This window comes from Thalassophryne amazonica, chromosome 17, assembly GCF_902500255.1.
Source record: "Thalassophryne amazonica chromosome 17, fThaAma1.1, whole genome shotgun sequence".
Lineage (NCBI taxonomy): Eukaryota > Metazoa > Chordata > Actinopteri > Batrachoidiformes > Batrachoididae > Thalassophryne > Thalassophryne amazonica.
The window spans coordinates 31,762,364-31,782,022 of NC_047119.1; the positions used below are offsets into that span (position 1 = coordinate 31,762,364).

The following is a 19,659-nucleotide window of genomic DNA, read 5'->3' on the forward strand; positions in this document are numbered from 1 at the left end:
CAAAGGTCATTGATCAGGCTCAAAGGTTATGTGCTAACTGGAAAAATGATATTGTGGTAGATCCTTTATTTTTAAATCTTCTAATTAGGTATTTAGCAATTTGGAAAATCAATGTTGGTTCTTTGTTGTATTTGATGTAGTACTTACACAAGTGGTTGCAGTAATTGTGACAGAGCTCGATATGAAGCTCAGGCCATTATTCATGCTGACGTGGAGCAGTGCCGACCTGCAGAGATGGAAAGTAAACATGTCTGTGCTTCATCACCTTAATACTGCACCACCCTGGACATGCTGGCTCTACAGATGAAAATAATATCTGCTGTTTTTACTAACTGCTTATAAAATAGTCAAATGTTGATTATGATCATAGTTTGTTGTTTAATTCAATAAGCTGTTTATGTTTTGTTGAAGGATGTCCCAGATCTACTGATACTGGAACCATCTGGATCAGTCGAACACAGACAAAACCCACACACACACAGATGTTTTCAATAACACATCACAACATATGTCATGCTTGATCATGTTCAAATTCAAGATCATCCAAGATACAGCCATTTAAGATGTTCAGTTCAAATTTGATGACAATTCTATAAATTTTGTTCAAGTTATCATGGGCACAATAATCAATTATCTGTTGATTAAAGTGGGCGGGGCATAGAGGATCTTTGTGAATCTGAATCATGCTTAATTCAAACTTGCCTGAGAGCAGACTCCTTTGGGATAGCAGTTTAAATTTGGTTAAAATATGTTGAAGTTAAGAGCACATGAAAGTGCCACAGATGTATTGATAGAAGGCATTTATTCTCAATCTCCCATCTTAAGACCACACGGGATAAAAATAAGTATTCAGCTGGGACACTTTACACTCTGTAGAGTTTATCTCTGCAAAATAAATGTGTTGAATAAGCGGCCTGCTGAAATAGTGATGAGATGTTTCAGTGGGGTCAAAGGGCAAAAAAAATTTCCAGCATTTTTAGGAAAAATACTCGACAGGATCAACAAGAAATTTTGAGTCTGTAATTTAAGACCAAAAGTTTTAAATTCTCATACATACATTCATACATTTCTAACAGAGACTTATGAAAGTTGCCATCATGTGCTTATGATGCACCAATTTCCCTCATCAGTAATGTGCGGTCACTTATGCAGTCTCCCACTAGGTGGCAGCATCGGATGACTTGCCTGAATAAAAACTTAGTTACTAAAGTTTCAATATCTCATGATTGCTTATGTGTGGATACACTAAATTTTAGCCATTTTATCTTCATATTAATATTCACGCTTGTGAAAAATTATAAGTTTGAATATTAATTTGTTTTTGTGCTATTGTAGTGAAAGCCTTCGACCCAACCACTCACTGACACTTCGGGACACTAGGGAAGACATAAATCTTAGTCTTTTAAAAATTTTCTCTTCATTGTCTTAGTATGCAGTTAATGGTTAACACTAGTTGCTATAATACGTACTTCCGAATTTCCCCACTGATGCCGCATCCATGCTGCAGCAGGCTTTGCACTTGTGAGAGTATCACAATCTAGTTTGATCTACTTACGTTCCCTCTTTTTCCAAAACAGGAGCTGGGCAGAGCAGATAGGTGTCTTGCACCACCACCGGTCTTTTCACTGCAGGGTGCAAGGAGCATCATGGCGAGGTCACGTACAATAATACATGTCCATCAGTGAGGGTGAACAAGCATGCATCCAAATGAAAAAAAGCCTAGAAACTTTTCATCTATGAAATATTCTTTTTTTTTTTTTTGTTATTAAATTCCTGGATTTCCTCTCCTTATGGAAAATGAAGCAAACGAGGGAAGGTTGTGGTTTATTTACCCTGGCCGGCTGAGTTTGGAGCGCGTGCAGAGACAGTGCACGTGTCTGATGAGATCCACATTCCCCTTTAGACATATGAGAGGCCTTGAGTCTTATACCAGCCGTGTGAAAGCAAAGAAAGATGGTGGTGACGGTTTAGGAGCGGATAGGGATTTAAATTATTGGGAGCCACAAAGTGCCCCTATCCACCCCCCGTCCCCCGCCCCCCCACACCCCTCCGTCTGCACAACTAAATTTAAATTGACTGAGCAGAATGTAGCATTTCTTAATAAACCAAAACTTCCAATGCAAATCTCTGATATAATCTTTATTCTCGCATACAGTCTGTAAGTATTTAGACAGTGATGTGAACAAATGCAAGCAGTATGGTACTGTATGGTAAATCAGTGTGGAGTAGGCAGTTCTCAAAAACTGATGGAGCGCACAAGAAGGATACTAGTGAGGGAAACCACCAAGACACTTGCGGAAAAGTCTAAAGGAGTTCTAGGTTTTGCCTGTTGCATCAGCAGTTACACAGCTTCATGGTGGAGTGAAACAAGATGGACTTTGTTGCAACAAAACAGATAAAATCTACATTTGAGTCTCCTGTGTGCCGTTTCTGTCTTCTTTTTTGCCACTCTAATGTGAAGCTGTGATGGCTGATGCAATCAAAATTTTGCACCACGCCCCGTTTTTCCAGTCACAGCCACAGAAACATAATTAATTTGAAGTTTTCATGAGTGTCTTGGTGGCTTCCCTCCCTAGCCTCACTAGACATGCATAGTCACTTAGTTTTCGAAAACTGCATAGTCCAGACAGATTTACCATAGTTTTTGTATTAATTTGACTTATCTAAGGAAAACTGGCTGTAAAAGTAATGTGTATGACATGGAAGAGTGCCTGTATTACTCGGACTGCATTTATATAATGCTTTTACATCTGAATCAGAAGCTCGAAGTGTTTTACAGTGATGCCTCATATTCACCCATTCACACACTCACGCTTCGATGTCAGGGTGTTGCCGTGCAAGGCGCTCACTACACACGGGGAGCAATTTGGGGATTAAGGACCTTGTCCAAGGGTCCTTAGTGATTTTTCAGTCAAGCTGGAGTTTGAACCGAGGATCCTCTGGTCTCAAGTCCAACACTTAATCACTAGACCATCACCTCCCCAACTCTTTACTCTTTGGATTATTTTTGCATTTTGTGTTTTATTTACTTTATATCATGTTTTAGCAATGTGTTTCACTCTGACTTTAAAGGGCAAAATGTCACCAATTTTGAGCTTGGTGGTGCCAGTCGTTAGCACTCTGGCCTCCCAGACACAAGATCCCTGGTTCAAGACCACCCGTAACCCCTTCCCATATCCAGTCTGAGTTGCTTCAGGAAGGGCATTCGGCAAAAAACTTGTCCCAAATTAGCATGTACATCCAGGCCTGATGTACTGTGGTGACTATGAGCAAAACAAGAGATGCCAAGATAAATGAATTTAAAAAAAAGCCCAAAGCTGGGGTGTGGAAAACAGTAGCCTTGGTGCTTTTGTTGGGGAGGAAGTGGTACCTGACTTGGACTTTGTGACTGATGCTTGGATCTTTGAGGAATCAATAGATACCCTGATTGCAACACTTGAGAAGCTCAGAGAGGAATCATAGAGTCTGGGTTTGCATTTGTCCTGGTTCAAGACTAACATCCAGGGTTTTAATGACTTCCTGGACTGAAGTGTTGAACTTTTAGAGACATTCGTTCATCTACATACTGATGTTCATATTGCCGGATCCTCAGCCTTTGAAATCAGGAGAAGCCTGGTAAGAGCTTCTGAAGTCGTGAGGTTGCTGGACAGAGGAGATGCTGATATCTTTGCAGGAGACCAGATAGGTGATTACTTTTGAAAGGTGGGGATAGACTGGTTGTTTGCCTGGGTGGTTACCATCCAGGCCTAAAGATGTTTCCATGGTGTGATGAATGCAAGAACGTAAGGCGCCAGTGCATGCTCTCAGACCTGACCTGAACCAAGAGTGATGAAACCTGTTTTATCCCACTGTCTATAACTTGAAGAAAGGTGTCTTTCCCATTTAAACTCAACCAAACACAACCCCAATTCCAATGAAGTTGGGACGTTGTGAAAAATGTAAATAAAAACAGAATACAATGATTTGCAAATCCTCTTTAACCTGTATTCAATTGAATACACCACAAAGACAAGATATTTAATGTTCAAACTGATAAACTTTATTGTTTTTGTGCAAATATTTGCTCATTTTTTAAATGAATGCCTGCAACATGTTTCAAAAAAGCTGGGACAGTGGTATGTTTACCACTGTGTTACATCACCTTTCCCTCTAACAACACTCAATAAGTGTTTGGGAACTGAGGACACTAATTGTTGCAGCTTTGTAGGTGGAATTCTTTCCCATTCTTGCTTGATGTACAATTTCAGTTGTTCAACAGTCCGGAGTCTCCGTTGTCATATTTTGCGCTTCATAATGCGCCACACATTTTCAATGGGCAACAGGTCTGGACTGCAGGCAGGCCAGTTTAGTACCTGCACTCTTTTACTATGAAGCCACGCTGTTGTAACACGTGCAGAATGTGGCTTGGCATTGTCTTGCTGAAATAAGCAGGGACGTCCCTGAAAAAGACGTTGCTTGGATGGCAGCATGTGTTGCTCCAAAACCTGTATGTACCTTTCAGCATTGATGGTGCCATCACAGATGTGTACCCCCATACCATCACAGATGCTGGCTTTTGAACTTTCGCTGGTAACAGTCTGGATGGTCTTTTTCCTCTTTTGTCCGGAGGACACAACGTCCATGATTTCCAAAAACAATTTGAAATGTGGACTCATCAGACCACAGCACACTTTTCCACTTTGCATCTGTCCATTTCAAATGAGCTTGGGCCCAGAGAAGGCGGTGGTGCTTCTGGATGTTGTTGATGTATGGCTTTCACTTTGCATGGTAGAGTTTTAACTTGCACTTGTAGATGTAGTGACGAACTGTGTTAACTGACAGTGGTTTTCTGAAGTGTTCCTGAGCCCACGTGGTGAGATCCTTTACACAATGATGCTGATTTTAATGCAGTGCCACCTGATGGGTCGAAGGTCACGGGCATTCAATGTTGGTTTTTGGCCTGCCGCCTATGTGTAGAAAGTTCTCCAGATTCTCTGAATCTTCTGATTATATTATGGACGGTAGATGATGGAATCCCTAAATTCCTTGCAATTGAACGTTGAGAAACATTGTTCTTAAACTGTTGGAATATTTTTTCATGCAGTTGTTCACAAAGTGGTGATCCTAGGCCCATCTTTGCTTGTGAATGGCTGAGCCTTTTGGGGATGCTCCTTTTATACCCAATCATGACACTCACCTGTTTCCAATTAGGTGTTCTTTGAGCATTCTTCAACTTTCCCAGTCTTTTGTTGCCCCGTCCCAACTTTTTTTGAAATGTGTTGCAGGAATCCATTTCAAAATGAACAAATATTTGCACAAAAACAACAAAGTTTATAAGTTTGAACATTAAATATCTTGTCTTTGTGGTGTATTCAATTGAATATAGGTTGAAGAGGATTTGCAAATCATTGTATTCTGTTTTTATTTACATTTTACACAATGTCCCAACTTCATTGGAATTGGGGTTGTAAAATGGACAAGTATCTGTACAAAGGACAGCCTTCCTTTTTGGCAAAGAGACATTTTGGTCTTGCTGTTCCTAAGAAACGTACTAAATGTGAGATGGAAAATCAGTTAAAATAAGTCATATTTTTATTTTTTCAGTCCTGCTGAAAAACCAAAGGATTACTCTAAATTAAAAAGACGGAGTTCATTTAAAAAAATTACAAGCAGTTTTTGCTGGCTGGATTTAACAATAAATTCTTGTGTTTGTTCAGCCTGCTGATAAATGTTGTTGCCAGATTACGTGGATTCGTGTTTTTGCCTTTATTCACCACTACAAAGAGAAGCAGCTGCGTTAAAACACCATCTTTTCCTGTGATAATTTAATCTGCACACTTCAAATTAACTTGTGAGATCTGTGGCCTTGAAAGCTTGATGGCAAACCTTTAAAACGCTGTTTTCACTCAAATCTGTAGTGCAGTTCAATTAAAGGGTTTATGTAATTCTGGAATCACTTTTTCCTGTCAAGAGCATCGCACTTGTAGAGAGCAAACCTCCACCAACACTAGTTTCCAATTCCACAAATCTTTACCTTGGAAAAATTTTCAAGGTCAAAATCCTGTTAGAAGTAGCTTTTAATAAGATAAAATATAATACAAAATAGATCAAAAGGGCTTTTCAATGTTAGAATCAAGCATCTGTTAAATCCGCAATGCGGATCAGATGCGGATCAAACTTAGTCTGTTCATTCAGAGTGCCACTTTCCAGCTCATTGTCAGAAATGAGAGTGATTGAGACACTTTTGATCGAGATATAATGCAAAATGTACACCAAATGGGCTTTACAATATTCAATTCAAATGTCCACAAAATCCACTCCGGAACAGATCCAGATCAAACTTTGTCAGGTGACAGTGAGTATCAGTCTGCGCCTGACTTTCAAATATGAGAGTGATTGTGACACATTTGATTAAGATATAATGTAAAATATACATTAAATGGAGTTTTCAATGTTAAATTCATATGTCTAGAAAATCCACAATCTGGATCAGATCCGGATCAACCTTTGTCAGGCGATAATGAGTGCTCGTCTGCACCTTACTTTCAAATATGACAGTGATTGGGGCATGTTTGATTAAGATATAATGTAAAATATACATCAAATGGAGTTTTCAATGTTAAATTTAAATGGCCACAAAATCTGCAATCTCGATCAGATCCGGATCAAACTTCAGTCAATAAGGGATACAATCCTACAGAACACTTTTAATTATGAAAGAAATTTGATCTTTTTTGACAGAGTTCTGAATTTTGAAAAATTCATTCAATGTTACAGATAGGGATTTTTCCTGTCTTTGCCCTTTGACTTATGACCTTGAAAATTGAATCAGTTCTTAAAATTTCTTAACGATATATGAAAAATTGTGGGCTCCAGGCTGTTCAAAACAAACAAACAGGGGCAAAAACATAGCCTCCTCCAACTTCGTTGGCAGAGGTAATAAAGGTTCGAGTTGAACGCGGTGCATTCAGCACTTACTCAGAGTTACTGTGTCATTGATGTGGAAGCTGCAGAGAACTTTCTGCACATCTCGGGCATGTAGGAAACCATTTCCTTTGACTACCACCTGGAAGGATTCTAACACAGGATTATAAAATCACATTTCCCCCCCCAGTACAGCGGATTACAGCATATAACATACCATTAAAAAATATAATACGAAATTATAGTATTTAAAGTGACTATGATATCATGTACGTGGAGGCTGTTCTTTAGTGGTTTTACCTCCCTCACAGATGCTAGACGGCTCTACATCCAGGATCTCAATGCAGGATTTCTTCAGGATCTGAGCAGGTGGAAAAAAATACTAATGTAATATGTGTTCTAATAATCATAACAATAATAATAATAATTATGCACAAATATGAGGTAAAAGCAGGTGAAAACATGAGATGAGCTGCTGCATTTTTCTGTAAGCCCAAGGAGAAGGATGTTTGTCTTTACCGAGTCAATGACGTCCTGTAGAGCCTCAAAGCCGTCGTTAACGGGGAACACGTGGTCCTGGCTGTCAGCGATTGTAGAAAGCTGTTGACAAGCAGCTGAAATATTACTTGTCTGTTTGACATTTGATTACCTGATTGACTGTATTTCTTAAGTGGTTTATTGATTATAAATAAATGCAGTCCATTGATTGATTAATTTACCTGTGTTTCATTGAAATCTTTCACTCCAACACAATACACAGAGGCGCCCAACTGACGGGCCCTGCTGGCCTAATTCAACACAGCAGAATTGAACAAATAAATAAATAAAAGCAGCCTTCAAACTGTGAATCATCAATAAATCTGATATAGCTGAAAATCATCTCTGGCTGTGAAGGAATGTTGTTGGTTATGACTATGAACTATATAACCAACAGTTTTTGGACAAATTTGAATTGAATTTGACAGTAAGGTAGGTATTAGGGTTGTGGAGGAAGTAGATCATCTTTTAATTATGACTGACTGTTGGAAAAGTTTTTGTGTTTTATTAATTTTCATTATTATCACGACGGGAAAATGTTGAAGAGTTTTAATTGTTACATTTTAATCAGACCGTTTAATGCTGAGGGTTTTTATGTGAGTTAACTCTCCTCAACGAGCAAAAACTTAAGAGGAGACGTGTCTCCCCATAGCTTGGCCTTACAGTTTGTGAGATTAAGACATTCTTATGGGAGCAGGTAACCCTGCTTATGATATCTGAAAAACTGCGCATGAGCTTGGTGAAGTGTAACTTTCCTTCAGTGAAATGAAGTAGAGTCACTCACTGTTCACTCCCACAGTATTAATCAAGACCACTTGAAGCAAGGCATCTGTCTCTCTCTTCCCCTGGCCGTAGTCAGAGGTGATCATACTTTTTCTGACACTGACAACATCAACATCACCCATGTGTGTGTTTGGATGTTTGCAGAATTATGCATAACGTCAGGATCAAAGATCAGTGGTCCACATCAAAGTTAATTTATTACTATCGAAGGTCAGGCTTAGATTCAAACAGCAGTCAGGATCAAACTTCACTGATCTGGAGTAATTATCAGTGTAAAGGATCAAAATTTATCAATCAGGATAATAGATCAGTGATTTGAATAAAAGTTTAGCCATTATTATCAAAGGTTGACAGGTTGGTTTAAGATACATGTTCCGAAATCAGACTCAAAGGTCAGTGAATAAGATCAAAAGTCAGATGAAAGTTCAGAAATCAGGATCAAAGGTCAGGATCAGCAATTACAATCAGAGATCACTGATCACTGTCAAAGTTCAGCAATCGGGATTAAAGATAAGCACTCGGGTAGAGGTATACACTCTACCAAGTGCTCTTCTACTTATACATCTGGTTTCCATGTTAATTGTATTTTGTGTGAGTGACTATGTTTATTTGAAATGATGATGAAGTGACGTGTGACATAATGACTATTTGCTTACAGGAAGCAGGCAGATTAAAACAGTAATGAACAGCTGAGTTTTATTTGGTGTATGTACAAAGTGTGTTTGCGTTGTTTCACCTCTCTTTGTGCCAGGTCAAACTGATGTTCTCTCAGTTCTCCATCTGTCAGGGCGATTATAACGCTTGCTGTCCTGTAGCCTGAGAGTCAGGATGTTTAAACACACACACACACACGCACTTAGTCATCACTAAAAACTTGCTGTAAATTTGCATAATATCAATCAATCAATCAGTTTTATTTATATAGCGCCAAATCACAACAAACAGTTGCCCCAAGGCGCTTTATATTGTAAGGCAAGGCCATACAATAATTACGTAAAAACCCCAACGGTCAAAACAACCCCCTGTGAGCAAGCACTTGGCGACAGTGGGAAGGAAAAACTCCCTTTTAACAGGAAGAAACCTCCAGCAGAACCAGGCTCAGGGAGGGGCAGTCTTCTGCTGGGACTGGTTGGGGCTGAGGGAGAGAACCAGGAAAAAGACATGCTGTGGAGGGGAGCAGAGATCAGTCACTAATGATTAAATGCAGAGTGGTGCATACAGAGCAAAAAGAGAAAGAAACACTCAGTGCATCATGGGAACCCCCCAGCAGTCTAAGTCTATAGCAACATAACTAAGGGATGGTTCAGGGTCACCTGATCCAGCCCTAACTATAAGCTTTAGCAAAAAGGAAAGTTTTAAGCCTAATCTTAAAAGTAGAGAGGGTGTCTGTCTCCCTGATCTGAATTGGGAGCTGGTTCCACAGGAGAGGAGCCTGAAAGCTGAAGGCTCTGCCTCCCATTCTACTCTTACAAACCCTAGGAACTACAAGTAAGCCTGCAGTCTGAGAGCGAAGCGCTCTATTGGGGTGATATGGTACTACGAGGTCCCTAAGATAAGATGGGACCTGATTATTCAAAACCTTATGAGTAAGAAGAAGAATTTTAAATTCTATTCTAGAATTAACAGGAAGCCAATGAAGAGAGGCCAATATGGGTGAGATATGCTCTCTCCTTCTAGTCCCCGTTAGTACTCTAGCTGCAGCATTTTGAATTAACTGAAGGCTTTTCAGGGAACTTTTAGGACAACCTGATAATAATGAATTACAATAGTCCAGCCTAGAGGAAATAAATGCATGAATTAGTTTTTCAGCATCACTCTGAGACAAGACCTTTCTAATTTTAGAGATTTGCGTAAATGCAAAAAAGCAGTCCTACATATTTGTTTAATATGCGCTTTGAATGACATATCCTGATCAAAAATGACTCCAAGATGTCTCACAGTATTACTAGAGGTCAGGGTAATGCCATCCAGAGTAAGGATCTGGTTAGACACCATGTTTCTAAGATTTGTGGGGCCAAGTACAATAACTTCAGTTTTATCTGAGTTTAAAAGCAGGAAATTAGAGGTCATCCATGTCTTTATGTCTGTAAGACAATCCTGCAGTTTAGCTAATTGGTGTGTGTCCTCTGGCTTCATGGATAGATAAAGCTGGGTATCATCTGCGTAACAATGAAAATTTAAGCAATGCCGTCTAATAATACTGCCTAAGGGAAGCATGTATAAAGTGAATAAAATTGGTCCTAGAACAGAACCTTGTGGAACTCCATAATTAACCTTAGTCTGTGAAGAAGAGTCCCCATTTACATGAACAAATTGTAATCTATTAGATAAATATGATTCAAACCACCGCAGCGCAGTGCCTTTAATACCTATGGCATGCTCTAATCTCTGTAATTAAATTTTATGGTCAACAGTATCAAAAGCAGCACTGAGGTCTAACAGAACAAGCACAGAGATGAGTCCACTGTCTGAGGCCATAAGAAGATCATTTGTAACATTCACTAATGCTGTTTCTGTACTATGATGAATTCTAAAACCTGACTGAAACTCTTCAAATAGACCATTCCTCTGCAGATGATCAGTTAGCTGTTTTGCAAATACCCTTTCAAGAATTTTTGAGAGAAAAGGAAGGTTGGAGATTGGCCTATAATTAGCTAAGATAGCTGGGTCAAGTGATGGCTTTTTAAGTAATGGTTTAATTACTGCCACCTTAAAAGCCTGTGGTACATAGCCAGCTAATAAAGATAGATTGATAATATTTAAGATCGAAGCATTAAATAATGGTAGGGCTTCCTTGAGCAGCCTGGTAGGAATGGGGTCTAATAGACATGTTGATGGTTTGGATGAATTAACTAATGAAAATAACTCAGACAGAACAATCTGAGAGAAAGAGTCTAACCAAATACCGGCATCACTGAAAGCAGCCAAAGATAACGATACGTCTTTGGGATGGTTATGAGTAATTTTTTCTCTAATAGTTAAAATTTTATTAGCAAAGAAAGTCATGAAGTCATTACTAGTTAAAGTTAAAGGAATACTCGGCTCAATAGAGCTCTGACTCTTTGTCAGCCTGGCTACAGTGCTGAAAAGAAACCTGGGGTTCTTATTTTCTTCAATTAGTGATGAGTGGTAAGGTGTCCTAGCTTTATGGAGGGCTTTTTTATAGAGCAACAGACTCTTTTTCCAGGCTAAGTGAAGATCTTCTAAATTAGTGAGACGCCATTTCCTCTCCAACTTACGGGTTATCTGCTTTAAGCTGCGAGTTTGTGAGTTATACCACGGAGTCAGGCACTTCTGATTTAAAGCTCTCTTTTTCAGAGGAGCTACAGCATCCAAAGTTGTCTTCAATGAGGATGTAAAACTATTGACGAGATACTCTATCTCACTTACAGAGTTTAGGTAGCTATTCTGCACTGTGTTGGTATATGGCATTAGAGAACATAAAAAAGGAATCATATCCTTAAACCTAGTTACAGCGCTTTCTGAAAGACTTCTAGTGTAATGAAACTTATTCCCCACTGCTGGGTAGTCCATCAGAGTAAATGTAAATGTTATTAAGAAATGATCAGACAGAAGGGAGTTTTCAGGGAATACTGTTAAGTCTTCAGTTTCCATACCATAAGTCAGAACAAGATCTAAGATATGATTAAAGTGGTGGGTGGACTCATTTACATTTTGAGCAAAGCCAATGAGTCTAATAATAGATTAAATGCAGTGTTGAGGCTGTCATTCTCAGCATCTGTGTGGATGTTAAAATCGCCCACTATAATTATCTTATCTGAGCTAAGCACTAAGTCCCTTAATATGGTCCCTTTAATACCACAGATGTTTTGTCTTTTTCTTTAAATGATGATTCCATATGAAGAAATGTTCCACTCACCATCTCCTGTCCCGTGATAGATTTGTTCGCTGGCCTGGGAGAAAAGATTTGGGCTTGAGTAGCTGTAAATTGAAACATATGGCCATACTGTGACTAATCAGGATGGGCAGATGACTTACTCTTTGAAACCCTCTGTCCATTAAAGTATCTCCTCCAGGCTCCACCATGCGCAGCTTCTCCAGCCCAGCACGAATCTTGTCTCTGATCAGGACCCCACACAGATGAAACTTAAAACAAAGGTTGATCACAAAGAAATGACACAGTAACGGGGATTAAAGTCAGTAAGATGCAATGTGCCACCTGTCTTCAGTCAGCTCCATCAGCGTCCTTCCTTCAGTTGAAAATACAATAAAAGACATCCGCAGCTGAGGACTAGAATCAAAGACACAGTGGAGATCGCTGTCACGTTTTGAGTCCAGCTGAACTGTCATTATTTGATTATTTATCTCATCTGTGCCTGCCCACCTGATGAACTTGTGAGCCAGGTGGTCGACAAAATAATATATCTCATTCCAGTAATTCTGCACGCTGCCAGATCTGAAAGAAACAGCAATTAAACATCTCAGAGTGTATTCTGTAATGTAATCCACGTGTCATAGAATTCATGCAGTCTAATTTGTTTTTATTACATTTTGGATGATCTCGCAGAAATGCACATAAGTACAAGCAAAGCACATATTGACATGTATTCTGTAAAATATTAAACATCCATGCAGGACACATTTATCAAAATAAACAGCTACATTGTATTGTAATCTTGTTTCCATCTTTGGCTTTAAAAACAAAATATAGCACTGAAAGCATGTAAATGTACACAAATTGGACAGTTCATATTGTTCCTTCATTTCCATGTTTATATTTCTGGATGAAGTGGTATTTGTAAAAGAAGTCTTAATGCACTGACATCACCATGGAATTCATTGTATGTGTGCAGTATGGCTCTATTTAATTAGAATTTCTGATTTTTTTTTTTTTTACATTATCACACATTAATTGTCATTAACCTGTATTTATGTATTTTGTTGGGCATTGTGGATTACTACAAGATTGACTCTCAATGTAATAATTTCAGCGTGGATTCTAAGAAGATTTTATAATAATGGTTTGATGCTTTTTCCATGTTCTCACAACAGAAAACATTTATAACAACAAATTATTCTCAGTATAACATGACAAACCGCACTCTCAAGATTATTCAGCCGTACACCGTCATGATGACGGTTTAGGGCTGAAGTGCCCTAAAAAATTTAAAGAAAACTGTGCAATCCAGAAACTAATCCTCAGTTTTTAGATAATGTTTTTATAATCCCGTTTCGTTGGCCTCTGTAACTGTAATGACATACAGCTACAGTACATATTTGCTTATTTTTGCATCCTGGTTTCCATAATCTCTGACATATAATCTGTTATCCCCAAACTGCTTACTAGTAGTGGTGTCTCCAGTTGTACAAAATGATTTTGCAATCTGATTGCATCTTTTCTCTCTGTAAGTGTAATGAAATACTGTTATATATTTGTGGGGGTTTTTTCTTGCATTCTGATTTGTATAATCTGTGGTGTAATATATCACTCCCCAAAGATACTTGCAACTAGTAATAATCCATTTTTAATTAATCTGTAATCTGATTACATTTTTTGTCTTTGTATTTGTATTGAAATAGCATTACATATTTGCTTTTTTTTTTTTTGCTTTCTGATTCGTATAATCTGTGGTGTAATCTGTTACTCCTAAAGCTACTTGCAGTAGTAATAATCCCTTTTTAAATGACTCTGTAATCTGATTACATCTTTTGTGTCTGTAAGTGTATTTACATAACATTGCATATTTGCACTTTTTTTTTTTTTTTTTTTTTTTGCTTTCTGATTTCCATAATTTGTCAACAGTAATCTGACACCCCATAAAACCTCTTACAAGTAGTAATAATGCCCATTTTTCTAAATATGTCTGTAATTATATTATATCTTTTGTCTTAGTGACTGTAATGGAACAGATTTACATATTAGCGAATATTTTTCCTGCAGATTTGCATAATGTGTCGGCTGTAATCTGCTACTCCCCAAATCTGCTCACAATGCATCTTGTACGTATGACTGTTTTGGACACAGTTAGGAACAAATATTCAATTTGCATGCATTGCCACAACATGAACAGTGGATTTTGCATCTATAAACTTACAGTTTAGACTGTTTTCACAGTATTGTGATCTGATATTTGCATTTTTTTTTAAAGTGACTCCACTCACAATTTGTACATTTAAAAAAAAAAAGGCATGCCACGTCAGCTGTTTAGATGAGCTCAGTTTTAGTCCTGAGTTTGCACCAGCTACAGTATCAACAAATAGCAAAAAAAACAAACAAAAAAAAACACATAAAGGAAAGACAGTCACTTAAGAATACTGTAAGGTATATATGCAAAATCTCTGCAGTGCATTCTCATGCTGCGCTGCCATTCTTCTCCCTCTCCCTGATGGTTTTATTTATCCCGGCGTAGAGATGGCCAAAAATTCCGGATCTTTGGAACATCTGGCTCTAATGGAGAAAGGGTTCTACAGACTGTAAAATAAAGAAATGTGGGTTTGTGCTGTCAAAGCAGAGGAAGACTGTGCCAGTGAAATGTGGTCACATGTGACAACAGGAATGTCTTTATCATTGCAGTGAATCACCAGCAATCACAGCAATCACCCAGGATATGTTTCTGCTCTCATTACTTAAAGTTAGTGCTAATTTATGCAAATCTCTGCCATGATCTGGCAGTGGGATATGACCCAAGATGACCTGTTGAGAACCTTCACAAGTAGATTTGCTTTCAGTTATTAGTTTTTAATACCATATTTGTGTTTGTTGGATGTCATGAAATAAGCTTTTAATTTAGTTTGTTTGTTTGTTTGTTTTTTTCTTAACCATCGGTAAAGAGGGGTAAAAGGCAGATTTATGAAGCACATATGAGACACACCACAATTAACATGATGGTCATGAGATCATGTGATGGAGGTTTCCCTCCTTAGGTGGGAATTACCCATCTTGAGTGTTTTTTTTAAGAGGTAATATTGTGCAAAATCTCTTGTGTTACATATGTTTATGGTTAAACATCCTTGAAGTCTTTCAAATCTGTGACTGCCAAAGTCTTGGGTGGTAACCATGTTGTAGGCAATTGTCAAAAGTAACCATCTATCTGCCACAGCCAGGTAAAACGTGGGCATCCCCTTGGTCTTCTACAACCACTGGTGTTCTCAACTCTGAGGCACTGGATAATGCCCAGAGAAATGCATCATGTGGCCAAAATCCCGTCACCCATTTCTTAATTGAGTCTCCCCAAGTAACCGATTGTCTGTCACAAAGTCATTCCTGTGGTACCCAAGGATCCTCCAAAATGACGTAGTACCAAAGACATCCAGGCATCACCTTAGATCGCTGGTTAGTGTCCAAGCCTTATGTCACTGGTTAGTGTGCAAGTCTCATAAGGCAGGAACCACCAGGACCCTAAAGACTTGGACCATCATTCTCCTGCAAAGATATCAGCATCACCAAACAACATCATGACTCCATAAACTCTTCCCAGTCTCTCCTGATCTCTACATATTAGGACCCAGACTTTTGGTTGCTGTATCCAGAAACTAGTAGTCTTAGTCTATTAGTCTTGATCCAGGGCAATCACAAACCCAAACACTTAAATTCTTCGCTCAGCCCCTCAAGTGCTGTAATCAGGGCAGCCATTGATTCCACAAAGATCACAGCATTACAAGTGGATTGACTGCCAAAGAGTACGAGGTCTGTCAATAAAGTATAGGTCCTTTTTATTTTTTTCAAAAACTATATGGATTTCATTCATATGTTTTTACGTCAGACATGCTTGAACCCTTGTGCGCATGCGTGAGTTTTTCCACGCCTGTCGGTGACATCATTCACCTGTGAGCACTCCTTGTGGGAGGAGTCGTCCAGCCCCTCGTCGGATTTCCTTTGTCTGAGAAGTTGCTGAGAGACTGGCGCTTTGTTTGATCAATATTTTTTCTAAACCTGTGAGGCACATCGAAGTGGACACGGTTCGAAAAATTAAGCTGGTTTTCGGTGAAAATTTTAACGGCTGATGAAAGATTTTGAGGTGATACTGTCGCTTTAAGGACTTCCCACGGTGCGAAACGTCGCGCAGCACTCTCAGGCGCTGTCGTCAGCCTGTTTCAAGCTGAAAACCTCCACATTTCAGGCTCTATTGATCCAGGACGTCGTGAGAGAACAGAGAAGTTTCAGAAGAAGTCGGTTTCAGCATTTTATCCGGATATTCCACTGTTAAAGGAGATTTTTTTAATGAAAGACGTGCGGACGGGTCCGTGCGTCGGGACGCAGCCGGCGCGGTGCGGCGGCACAGGAAAAACACCTCCGTGTTGATAACCATTTGTAAAATCCAGGCGGCTTTTGATGGCTTTCAGTGTAGTGAGTATATGAGAAATTGTTTAACAGCTGGACATGTTCCAACTTGTCCTTAAGGCTTCCAACGGAGGTGTTTTTCCTGTGGCGGAGCGTCGCAGCGGCTGCGAGCCGACGCTGCAATCCGTCCGTACGTCTTTCATTAAAAAAATCTCCTTTAACAGTGGAACATCCAGATAAAATGCTGAAACCGACTTCTTCTGAAACTTCTCTGTTCTCTCACGACGTCCTGGATCAATAGAGCCTGAAATGTGGAGGTTTTCAGCTTGAAACAGGCTGACGACGGCGCCTGAGAGTGCTGCGCGACGTCTCGCACCGTGGGAAGTCGTTAAAGCGACAGTATCACCTCAAAATCTCTCATCAGCCGTTAAAATTTTCACCGAAAACCAGCTTAATTTTTCAAACCGCGTCCACTTCGATGTGCCTCACAGGTTTAAAAAAAATTTTGATCAAACAAAGCGCCAGTCTCTCAGCAACTTCTCAGACAAAGGAATTCCAATGAGGGGCTGGACGACTCCTCCCACAAGGAGTGCTCACAGGCGAATGACGTCACCGACAGGCGTGGAAAAACTCATGCATGCGCATGAGGGTTCAAGCATGTCTGACGTAAAAACATATGAATGAAATCCATATAGTTTTTGAAAAAAATAAAAAGGACCTATACTTTATTGACAGCCCTCGTAATTCTGTCCGTTTATAATGCCACAGCGGAGCGCAGCTCCCCAGAGTGGACTGGAGGCTAAGGTAAGCGGCTAACTGTATAATCAGTCATCTTAAAAAGCTTATTTGCATTGAGTGATGTTAACATGTACATGCTACCAAACACTTGTCCTTACATTTGTGCCTGTTCATTGGTGACAAGAAGTGATTTACCATGAGTGTTTTTAAGTTGTCTGTGCTATTACATTATATAGCCAGTTAGCCAGGGGCAATGCTTCTGTTCTAAATCATTATTGCACTGATTTATTTAGTTTTGGTCCAGGGTGAAAAGATTAACCCCAAACAGAGCTAAAAGTAGAACATAAGCTCAAAAACCTCTATCTTGAATGCACCCATGTGCCCAAAAGGGTGTAAACAGAACCAAAAGCTTGTGAAGGTCTACCCCTTTAACCAAAAATAAAAATTATACATATGTATATAAAATTATACATATACCCAGGATAACAATGCTGGGTTTGTTTTGTACTTTGAACATAAATTGTATTATGATATAATCAATCAAATCCCAAAATTTCAAAATATACAAATGGACAAACAATGGATTTGTTGGCTCACGATAAGGTTTCTTATTTTGAAGCAAAAATAAAGGATTTGTGTTAATTTTGTAGGTGGTTCCCCAAACTTCAATACAGTCGGTCATATATGGAACAAGTAGTGAATGATATAAGGTAACTAATGAGCGGTGGGAGAGGAAGTCTTGTGTATCTTATTGTATAGGACTGCACTCACTTTGCTTGAGCTTGTTGTAAAGGTTCACAATATGACCCCTTTAAATAGAAATGGTTGTGCCAAACCTGCTGCTTTCATTTTGGGTAAAAGACTTAAAAGAATTATTTGCCCTCGTTATTTATCCTGGCTGGATGGATTTTCATCAAACGTGGTGGGAATATTACTTGGAGATAATTAACTTTTGGAGAGGATCAGACAAGGGTCAAGGTCAACAAAACCACATGGTGTGAAAAACAATTTCTGCTATATCTCTGCAACACATAGTGCCAGAGATATGATCTAAAATTTATAATGATCAGCAAAATATTTGTAATTGAATTCCGATGCCTTTCATTCCCTACAAGTTTCAGCACATTCGTGTCTCTGCAGATGCACCTGAGAGTTTGCACCTCACCTATGCACCAAACATCAATTAACACTGTGATCGAGAAAAATTTGGAAGACTTACTTGTCCAAAACAAAGTAGAGGTCAAATCCTCCATAGCAGGATGATCCTGCCTCTCTCCTGCCGCGGGGATCTCCTGCACTGCCGACCACCAGGACCACCACCAGCATGCCCAGCTCCACAATCAGCAGGGCCTGCCTGCACCGGCACTGGGACATCACCACTGATTTTTAGACAAAACACCCCCAAGGAGAAGGTAAATGTTCTCCAGCTGGAGCCTACCGTGCACCTTCGGTCTCACAGCACGGTGCTGCAACCGGCCATGCTGTGAAGTTGGATCTACAAAAGCTCCTTTCTGGACCAGTGTTGCATCTTTTCAGCAGCAGATGTGTGCCGGCTGAGGAGGAGTGAAGCTGTTGGCTCCCCCTCTCTCTGCCGTCTTAGCCAACAAAAGAACTCACAAAGATAGAAATAAGTCTGCGAATTATTGCATTTTTTATTTGTTTGTGTCTGAGTGACCGTTCAGTGTTTATCAGACTTCTACTCTTCTTGAGGATTTTCTTTTTCACCTTTTCTTGCAGGTTTTTCCAACCTCTATGTCCTATCCAGCAGTGCCACGTAGTGGTAAAAGCATGAATACTCCATCTCTCTTTGTTTCGTAGTTCAGCATATTTGTATAGAAGGAAAGTTAAATTAGAAATGTTGCAGACTTTTAAAAACACAGTGTGACCAACAAAGGACTGAAATGTGGAATTAATTGCAAATTAACTGTATTTCCGCATCGATAAAAACATCAAAATGCAGAATTTAAGCACATTTTTATCCAGCTGAGAATCCCATACATGTGACATTAAATCCAAAGAATAAATTGACCTTTAGGGTCAAAGGTTTGAAATAATAATTTCTGCAAATTTTCAAGACAAATGTTTTGGATCCAAGAGAAACTTGTGTTCTCTGAATAAGTGAAGCTCAAATTCTGCTCTCTACCCTCAGTGCTTACTAAGATACAGTGTGGTGGCTCATTTAATTGAGGCCAAAGGTCAAAGCAGGCACATCTGTTCTCTTTGAGGAAAGTGTTGATTTGGATGAAATACAAACTTGGGGTGACCAAATAATTTAAGGTCAAAATCCGCCTTCTGCCATAAGCAGTTACTGAGATACACTGAGGGAGTAATTACATTTGGGTCAAAGGTCGAATCAGGCAATTCTGTTCATTTTTAGGAAAAGTGTTGATCTGGATCAAAGAGAAACTTTGAGTACTTGAGTAATTTATGCTCAAAATCTGCTCTTCGACCTCAGT

The 19,659-nt window shown here is 39.2% G+C and overlaps 1 protein-coding gene across 1 annotated transcript in view; it reads right to left on the reverse strand.

Moving 5' to 3' along the window:
- LOC117528932 (anthrax toxin receptor 1-like) overlaps positions 1-18,826 on the reverse strand; it is a 34,040-nt gene extending 15,214 nt beyond the window's left edge. The window contains exons 1-12 of the mRNA XM_034191563.1: positions 18,423-18,826; positions 12,569-12,640; positions 12,404-12,475; positions 12,223-12,304; positions 12,104-12,137; positions 8,960-9,039; positions 7,623-7,691; positions 7,423-7,503; positions 7,204-7,264; positions 6,958-7,056; positions 1,556-1,625; positions 148-226 (exon numbers count right to left, since the gene is read on the reverse strand). Coding sequence (XP_034047454.1) covers positions 148-226; positions 1,556-1,625; positions 6,958-7,056; positions 7,204-7,264; positions 7,423-7,503; positions 7,623-7,691; positions 8,960-9,039; positions 12,104-12,137; positions 12,223-12,304; positions 12,404-12,475; positions 12,569-12,640; positions 18,423-18,577 — 954 coding nt within the window. The 5' untranslated portion in view covers positions 18,578-18,826. The remainder of the gene's footprint in view (positions 1-147; positions 227-1,555; positions 1,626-6,957; positions 7,057-7,203; positions 7,265-7,422; positions 7,504-7,622; positions 7,692-8,959; positions 9,040-12,103; positions 12,138-12,222; positions 12,305-12,403; positions 12,476-12,568; positions 12,641-18,422) is intronic.
- Between the last annotated feature and the right edge of the window lie 833 nt (positions 18,827-19,659).